Here is a 9,531-nt window from a genome sequence, read left to right on the forward strand (position 1 = left end):
GCCTCTCGCCCGGAACGTTAGCTGGAGATGGGCACCAGCAACCCTCCCGACCCCACTGAGGGACAAGGGTGTAAGAAAATGGATGGCTGGAGCTTTGGGGTCATGTTGAGTTCTGGACTGGTGTKTTTGGGATCGTTTTCATGTTCATGACAGGATTTTAACCAAGCTTCTAATTTGGGGTGGACGATGTGTCTGTGCARCCCGATAATTGTTCATTATTCAGTTATTTGTTTTAAATATCTAAAATACCAAACTGCAAAACTAGTGGCATGATTTATCCACAGTTTTCACTGCACACTGTAGTTTATTCTTCAGCAGTCATGAGGCGTAGTGACCTTCCTTAGGTTTGGTGGCGTCATTGTGCAGACATTTTTGTGTAAAGGAAACAAACTGAAGTTCATCTTTAGTTTTGTTGTCAGAGCATTCCCTAAATGTTTCTCAACACTTTAGATCAATATATGGCTTGCTTCCTTTTATTGTAGCAGCACATATATTAATATATCGCCATATTTACCAAGACTCTCTCAAATTCTTGATATTGAGCTCTCGAGCTAAGAAAMAAAYGCCTATCAATCTATCTTTCAATCTTGGTTAAACATCTCTACATTTAGATAGATATGCAACATCTAAAAGCTCAATTTAGAAATCTAAAAACCTTCCACTTTCATACTAAATATGTTCCAACATTATCCCAGACTAACATAAGTTTTGTCACGACGTTTTTCCAACCATAAAAAGCCGACTGTCATTTGCAGTGAATGTTTCACCCAGAAGCAGCCATAGCCGTTCTAAATGCAGAGGAAGTGGCATGAAGCTGCTCTGTTTTCCGAGTGCAATGTGTGATTGGCCTTTCCTGCATGCTCAGCACCACATGCATCTTCACTAAAACTCTCCGCACACACACCAAGCAGCTAACTCCCTTCTCTTGTTCTATCCACTCCTCCCTCCCTCCTGCTGCTCTCCACTGCTAAACAGATGCAAGATGTTCTGAACCAAGTAAGCCCAGTGCTCTCTGCATGTCGTGTTTTGTCTGTGTGGGCAGACTGCATGCACATCCTGTCCACTGAAATGACCTACCACTGAAATGACCTAGCCCTGTCTTCCCACCAGCGCCTGTCACAGGGCCTCTGTAGATGGGGGCGTTCGTTGGGTTTGGTGCTATTGTCCATCTGCCCCGTGGACAGGAGGTTGTTCTCCACCTCAACTCAAATTACATTTTACTGTCTCTGTTATTAATTTATTTATTGTTTTTTTTCCCCACAGTAATAATCTTAAATCGTACTTTTACCTCATCAATTTGTCTGAACCAATCACAGCACGACAGCTTGAAGTGAAATCTCCACCACATGCTCTCCCTCATCACTGCCTCCTGTTGCTGGTGTGAGCTTCATCCATGAGGTCAATTCAGCTAACGGCTCCTCCTCCTCTGTTCCCCTGCAGCCCATTGACTATGAGGGCTTCCAGCTCTTCATGGCCACCTACCTGGAGAACACCATTCCAGAGGAGCTGTGTCAGCATCTGTTCACCTTCTTCAAGAGCAAGACGGGGCGCTGCTCTCCRGACCAGCCTCAGCCGGGAACCAGCTTRCGGGGTACGCTGATGTTTATGTAGCCGTACGGTCCGACCACTGGAAACCTGCATGGTACTGTGCCCATGCTGTGTTTGTGTACACTTCTAGGCAAACCATGAGCAGATCTGTCGGGACTTTTTCTTTGAACGCTGTCCTGTCCAGCTGTGTAGCAATTAGAGTTGTTGTCTGAGTGCCAAGGAGAAACTGATGAAAGCTCCACTAACAAAAGSTCCACTTGACATCTACTGTTATCTGTTGGGGTATTCACAGATTGACATTGTGCAGAATGACATTGTAATCTTTTTTTCAGACTGATAGATGTCAGTGATTTGGTTTTTCATCTGAAAAACAACATTTGATGATGCCGTTTAAGATCTTCTGGATCTAACCCTAACCCCTAACCCTACTTCGTGCAGTCAGATGCTACGTTCTGTTTGTGGGATTTTTTTGTGATTCTACAGTTCTGGGAGTAATCAGGGGAAGTGAATCTAGAGGGATTGAGCCGAAGAGATGTGATTAATCACAGGAGGTTAATACAAGGGACACAGTCATATTTTTACACCTGGCTGACATCCTTTGGATAACACCTAAAAATGAACTACATTTTGTAATTGAGCACATAGTGTTTACCTTTTAAAACTTGTCTGATGTTCTGAAGCATCTAAGTGTGACAAAAAAAAAGTCAAAATAATGTGTATAGTTTCTGTTCCCAAATGATTTATTGTACAGAAAGTGTTTGCAGTGCTTGGCTTAAGGTTTCACCCTCTCCATATTGGTAACTAGTTGTATGTCTGAGGTAAAGCATCGAGACTTTGTTTCCAGTAAGATTATCTCTGGAGTTACTGGTGCTGGGTAAGCAGTATTATTCCCTCCTGTTTGGGAACAGAGCCAACTGAAGTCCTAATAAATGTCCAGCTCAGCATGTTGACTCAGAGTCGGGGCTGCCAGTGAGAGGGAGATTCCTCCAAGCCTGATGAGTTCAATTTATCCTCAAAAGCTCTTCTTCTTCTTCTTCTTCCCCAGGCATGAGACCACACAGCAGGTCTTTAGATGTTATTTTTGTCGTCATAACTGCTGGCTGCAGTGTCGTTTATTTCAACACTGAATCTACATGTCAGCCTCATTTGGAAATGAGTCTGTCTTACTTCACTGGGCTTACATCGCCTCATAGCTTCCCAAAAAAATGCATATGTGCTATCTTATATTTAAACCCCTTAGACATTTTCACGTCTTGTCACATTAAAACAAAAATCAATATCCTTTGTYAGGATTTAACGTGACTGACAAAGTAGTGCATATTGGGGAAGTGGAAGGAACATGAAACGTGGTTTTCAAAAATGTTTACAAGTGGAAAGGAAGTGGAGGGAAAAGGAATGTCTTCTGCATCCTTTAACATATTTATCCTCACARTATGATGCTTCCACCACCTCTTTCACCATGGAGACCATGATTTTCTGCCTCATGTCTGATATTAACTCCTCCCAACCACAGCATTTACCACATAGGGTTCTCTGATTAGTTTGGCTCAGTGGCAATATCTTGATAGTTCCCATTTGTACTATCATCTTTCAACATCTGGTTGTTGATCACCTGGATGTGGTTTCATAATTTCAATTTGCACAATTGTSTGGCCAATAGCAATGCAGCTGATGTGTTATTTTCCTTCCATTTCCACAGCTGTGCCCTAAAACACGCGACRTTTGTGGTTGCAACAAGACAAAATGTGAAAAAGCTCAGATACTTTTGCAAGGCACTAAGGATGAGCTGTGACCCGTGTCTGTGGGTTTTTATCACCAAAAACAGATTAGTCACGGGCTCCGCAGTGACCGGGGCAGAGGCACATATGAGGACAGACATCTCATCGCTCTGTGTGAACCGTCTGGCTCTGCGTTTCCACATGGGTGCTGCGTGGGCCCGGGCTCCAGTCTGCTGCTCCCTGCAGAGCRGCTGAGGACACAGATGGACTGCCGAATTAGAAACTAGTTCTGTTCAGAAAAATGTTTAGAAAAGTGAGAAACGTGGCTCTCGTYGTTCCCGTGTTAGGGTGGTAGTTAGGGTGGTAGTTATGGTCGTGTGTGAAGTCTCCAGCACAAAATCTGAAGATCCAAATCTGGCTTGAATACTTTCATGTTTTCCCAGGAGGGTCAAATTGCAGGGAAGCCATTTCTTTTCTTTTCTTTTTTTTGTTGTTCAGTAAGTGTYCTGCACATCCTGCAGCAGCAGACCATTCTAATCTCTGCCTTTACATGAAGCCTTCCTTTGGAGCCACGCTGTGATTTGGAACTAAAAATATCCACATTCACCATGTTAGGAAAGGACTGAGCAAATGTTTTGTTGATTAAGGTATTTTTTTCAGATCAAAACAAAGACAAAGAAATATGGAGCTCAAAGTATATATTATCACTAAAATAAGTTGTTGTTTTTTTTGCCTAAAAATGATTTTTGGGGGTAAGAGAAGGAATCGCTACTTATTTATTTTTCAAAAGCTGTCTTAGGCACAAAAGAACTAACCTTTGTCAAAAAAAAAAATCTTTTTAGGCCACTGTTTTAGGAAAGTGACAATATGCCAGTTTTTGAAACAACAGCAGCTCTAAACGCCCCTCCAGCTCAGAGCTGCTGTAGGAGCAAAAGGATCTCCGTCCCTTCAGAGGAAGTGACGTGAACACGGCATCAGACTGACTGACCGTTCACACTGATATTAGGCTCATGAAAGGAATTTAGAAACTGACTTCAGCAGGAYGCTGCTTCAGTATGAGTTAACCGTTCAGGCGCTCAAAGGAAAACACCTCAGAGTCAATGCTGACACCTGCTGGACGTCTTCTAGAAGTATATTTTCCTTCTTGTATACAATTGGTTCTAGGTCACACAAAAAATTATGGACATGTTTTTGCATTGTTTTGTTTATTTTATTTTGCCTAATATTGAAAAACTTTTCTATATTTTTGTTTTTCCTGTTTATATTTTGCCTTCGTTTTGTTGAACTCCTGACCAAGAGCTCAGGGTGCTTTTTTTAATTAGCTTCTCATTGTCCACTACAAGTAAAATGAATCTAAAAGGATCATAAAAAAAAAAACATATAATGACGTTCTTTTTAATATCCATCTTTAAGGCAGCTGAGCAGCCCTAAAAAAAGAAAAAAAAAACAGTCCTAAATGGGGCTTTTATTTTGGTGAGCTCATCCCACCCTTTTAGAAACCCCTGCACTCTTTCCTGGCTGTTTGTCACATCTGCTGCTGTTTTTTTCTTTCCTTGAACCAATGACTGACCACAGACGCCCGTTCCATTGATGCAGGCATCTCTATTCAGACTGAAGTGGCCTGTGCCCCCATTACAGGTACCACAACAGGCCACTGGCTTGTGTCGCCAGGGTGACGCCGGCTGGGATAAGAGTCCCGCTGGCTCCCTTGGCGGTTGTGTGTTCTTGTGTTTTTGTGAGCTCTTGGTACARTGCCTTGCAAATGTATTTCTAGCCAGTGAACTGTTTGTCATGTTGTAGGGTTACAGCCTCACACCGCTGCATTACATTTTTCCATRATAAACCAACACAAAGTAGCGCACGATTGTGAAATGGAAGAAACGTGTTAACTGGTTTTCAAAATGTTTTACACATAAAACGTGACGCATGTTTTTAGATTCAGTCCCACTGAGTCGGTCACATGTAGAGCTTCGTTTTGGGGTTTGACTATCAGCCGTGCTCATTTGGACACTGGTCTTCTTTTCAGAATAGCAGAAACTTGGACAGATTGGCTGGTGAGTGTCTGTGAACAGAAATCTTTTTGCCACAGATTCAGAGAGTGTGTTCAGCGTAGTCGTAAGGTTTTGGTTTTCATGAAGGTCAAAGAGTTGATGCCAACATCTGCAAAAAAATAAAAAAATAAATGTACTGTTTTTAATTTGAACAGATCCCAGACACCAAATATCACAGCCAGGATGTCCTAAATAATTCTTTCTGCATTGCTTGTTTTGTTTATTTTGCCCACTCTGCCAGAAAGCCCAGATATTGTGAAGTATAGGACTGATAGTTGTCATGTCGACAGGTTCTCTGCTGCTTCTCCTACAGATGCTGCTTGCTCTCTGATGTTCTGTAACCAACAGCCTCTGAGAGCTTCACTGAACATTTATACTGAGATAAGATTGGATGGACTCCATTTATTAATTATACGACTTTTGGAGATTTCTAAATGCATCAGATGCACTCTGATTAAATTGGTCTTAAAACATATGTACGTCATGATTTTAATTTTTATTACTATAGAAAGTTTTACAAAATATTTAGCATTTCCCTTCCATTTCACAATTATGCTCTTCTTTATGTTGGTCTATCACATGTTTTTAATTCAATTCTATATGTTTATGTACCGTCTATTAGACAAAAAATGTTTCAAAGCATTTTATAAAAAAATAAATAAATCTAATTTACATACATAAAATCCATTTGGTGAACATTCAGCACATATATTCCAATTTGATCCTAGTTATAAAACAACCGTTTGTCAGATTTGAAGATTTGAAGGAATCCAGCAGATTACATTAGTCAGTTTGCACCATTCACCTGTGACAGACAGCTGGTCGCATAGTGTTAGACTGTGCTTTAAAAAGACAGAACAGACACCCGCACACACACATACAAAAAATAAACAAACACTAATGCAGGAACCCAGGTGCACTTTCTATTTTGAAGAAAGAATTAATGACATAAATGTTCCTAAAGTAGTTTTATCTTGGACAGAAACAGTGAATCATGTTGTCTGAAACAGCAGTAAAATCTATAGAAAGAGACCATGAACATTTTGGGAGCAATATCTCCACTGATGGGTCCCACCTGAGGAAGTGGTCACAGGCCATGTGTGAAATGTTAGAGAGGAAAAAACAACCTTAAAAAGTCTAATGGCAGATAATGCAGAATTGGAGAGCAGTAGGTAAAAATATAGCAGAGGAAGGAAAAGTGGTGCATCATCATAGCCAAAAAAATTTGTCGCAGCGATGTGAGGGAATGGAGAACGGACCATGAATACGTTTGCAAGGCACTAACGTTCTGCCTGTGGATCAGTGGGTGGCAGTGTATCAGTGATGCTGTGTAGGCGCTCTGGTCATGATCCAGTATTTTACCTGCTATTCATCAAGTCCCTCCCCCTCCCAGCTCTTGCTTCTTTCATTTTATTTTCCTAGCTGCCGTTGTGAAGTTAGTTTTTACTCCTCAGACCTAACCTGAAGCCTGACCTCTTCTATATTTACTCTTATGACTGACCCAATCAGGGATGAACGGGAAGAGCATCCTGACTGCGATGAGCCTATACACTCCGGAGCACTCCACTACAAGGAGTGCAGCGGGCTCCGGAGCCTCTACATCCTCCTCACAGCGCTCAGGTACAGCGGCCAACGCACCAGGGGGGCCCTATCGATCACCAGGCGCTCAGGTCCAACCTTCAGCCTCCACCAGCAACACCCTGACCCCCAGTGCTGGTTCTTCCAAAAGTGCTGGAACCCCAAAACTTCAGTCAGGTGAGCATGACTACAAGGTGTTTCCTTTAGTCTGAAAATGTASCATAAAATAGTTAGCTACACTGCTTTAACCCACAGGAACCTGAGAGACATTCTATTCTTAATGTTTAGTGTTTAATATTGTCAACTTTTTAACTTAATGGCCTATGTCATCTTTCGACAAAAGTTCTGAGAGGGTGTGATGGTGGGATGCCGTCCGTCGCTGCATCCGCAGCTTTGCATTGACATAAAGCTTAGATGACGACAAAACTCTTTGCGAGAATAATTTCATGAACAATATGTCACTTCTTAACATCATAAAATGGCAGCTGACTAACTTGACCTGGTGCACTCAGTAGCAGCCAGTCTTGTTCCATCCCCTCACACACAATGCCTTATTGTTGTGTGGCCTTTTCTGCCCCTTCCAGTCCGGTGAACAGCGTCTTATCGGCCCACTCTCCACAGCTCTATATCGTCTTTACGCTATCCAGAGCTCCCACCTCTCTAAAGCTGTCACACTAATGCCTGAATGTGTGATTTACTGCTGCTCCCGCTCTACGTGCCTCATTAATTGAAGCAGAGGGGCCGYGTCGTAGCGCAGACAGCGACGGAGGCCGCGAGTGGCTTTGAAGGTTTGTGTTTTGCGCCAACAGAGAAGAGAAACTCTGAGAAGCAAGTTTCCCTGCAGAAGAGCCCGCCGTCTCAGGCAGGCTCCCCGCAGACGTCCCCTCAGGTGGTCTTTCTCAAGGACATCGTCTGCTACCTTTCACTGCTGGAAAGGGGGACGCCGGAGGACAAGCTGGAGTGTAAGTGGCAGTTCTCTTGCTATCTAAAGCATGCCCACAAAATTCTGTTCCATGCAGGGAACTGATTCTGTTGGCCTTGCAGTCACACATCCCAGCTCATCACTGACCCACAGCTCATCAGGAGCTCCTGATGAGCTGTGGTCATCAGGAGCTCCTGATGAAGAGATGAAGCTCACATCTTAAAAAGTAGCCTAGGGTCCCAGTTCTGGAGAGGACCCAAAGATTTTACTTTTTTTTTACTTTTGGAAAAAAGGTTTGCAACATTATCTTTTGTCTAAAACTCRTAGACCTAAATCATGTGAGTTGTAATAGTTTAGGATTTCTGTCAAAGCCAAATAAAGGGGACAGATGATCATTAAAAAGAGGATATATTAAATGTACAGTCAGTCACGTTTAATCATGTTTATTTGTAAAGTACTGTTCAGCAACAAGGCAAAGTGTTTAACAGCCTAAAATACAAAATCATAAAAAACATCATACAGTCAATAATTGGGAAGACCAGCAACTAATGTTACATTTTGATGAGTGGCATCATCAAAATCAACAGTACACAAATAAGCTGGCCAATGTTTAATTTATTACRGTTCAAAAGCAGTTTTAAACAGCTGGGTTTTAGTCTGGGTTTAAAGGAACTCAGTGTTTCAGCTGTTTTACAGTTTTCTGGAAGTTTGTTCCAGATTTGTGATTCATAGAAGCTGAATGCTGCTTCTCCATGTCTGGTTCTGGTTCTGGGAATGTGGAGCGCTTTAGCGAGTTCACAGCTCAGACAGTAAGGGCAGATTTGTCTTCAGGTGTGTTTGATTGTATCTGTTTGTATTTTCAACAGGATTTAGGCTTTTTGTTAATGCGATTATGATTAGAAGTTTTGTCAGTCATATAATACTAGGGTAGGAGAAAAAAAGATTCTGTTGGAAAAGTTTCTCTCCACAAAAATAAAGTTGGATTTGTTTGAAAACAGTGCAGTCAAACCAGCAGAAATTGGACAGTACAGACAGATGGACAGGTAGATGTTAGATTTACATTCGGGCAACAAAAAAAGATAATCTTTTATTGTTGTCCTGTATCAATGTTATCTTTCTCCTGTGTTGTTAAGCTTGTTGTGATTTTGTCTGCCCGTTGTTTGGGTGCTTCTGGGCTTCATTTGAACAGGCAGTAACGACTGATTTTTCAGTATAATTAGACGTATGGTACGCTCAGTTCCTTCCTCCCCGGAGCCTCGGCTAACGCCTTCCTCATTTGGCCGGTCGATGACGTGTTGAAGTCCTCCTGAACCMGACCGACTTCAGTCTGAGGCCGTGTGYTGGGGCTGATCTCTGCGCGCTGGTCCCCGGGACCTGCTGGAGAAGCGGCACTCTCCACATCTTCAGAGTCCAAAGGAGAAAGCTCCGGTTTCTAACGGGGTCTTTGTTCTCGTTTTCCCCCAGTCATGTTCCGACTGTACGACACAGACGCCAACGGGCTCCTGGACAGCTCAGTGAGTGGATAATCTTCACTGTCCTTCTGCTCTGTGTCTGATATGTGTGTGTGTGTGTGTGTGTGTGTGCGTGTGTGTGTGTGTGTGTGTGTGTGTGTGTGTGTGTGTGTGTGTGTGTGTGTGTGTGTGTGTGTGCGTGTGTGTCTGCCCCGAGCACCTTGCAGCTCCAGAGATGTTTACATAAGATCTTTCTTAATGGA

The 9,531-nt window shown here is 42.6% G+C and overlaps 2 protein-coding genes across 2 annotated transcripts in view; both read left to right on the forward strand.

The window, feature by feature from the left end:
* The window catches only part of LOC103456934 (diacylglycerol kinase, gamma), an 89,589-nt gene that overhangs the window by 10,231 nt on the left and 69,827 nt on the right, over positions 1-9,531 (forward strand). The window lies entirely within an intron of this gene.
* Positions 1-9,531, forward strand: part of LOC108166977 (diacylglycerol kinase gamma-like) — a 16,690-nt gene that overhangs the window by 6,842 nt on the left and 317 nt on the right. Inside the window, exons 2-6 of the mRNA XM_017309179.1 lie at positions 1,409-1,591; positions 4,842-4,904; positions 6,827-7,072; positions 7,705-7,857; positions 9,282-9,331. Coding sequence (XP_017164668.1) covers positions 1,409-1,591; positions 4,842-4,904; positions 6,827-7,072; positions 7,705-7,857; positions 9,282-9,331 — 695 coding nt within the window. The remainder of the gene's footprint in view (positions 1-1,408; positions 1,592-4,841; positions 4,905-6,826; positions 7,073-7,704; positions 7,858-9,281; positions 9,332-9,531) is intronic.

This window comes from Poecilia reticulata, linkage group LG2 (genome assembly GCF_000633615.1).
Source record: "Poecilia reticulata strain Guanapo linkage group LG2, Guppy_female_1.0+MT, whole genome shotgun sequence".
Lineage (NCBI taxonomy): Eukaryota > Metazoa > Chordata > Actinopteri > Cyprinodontiformes > Poeciliidae > Poecilia > Poecilia reticulata.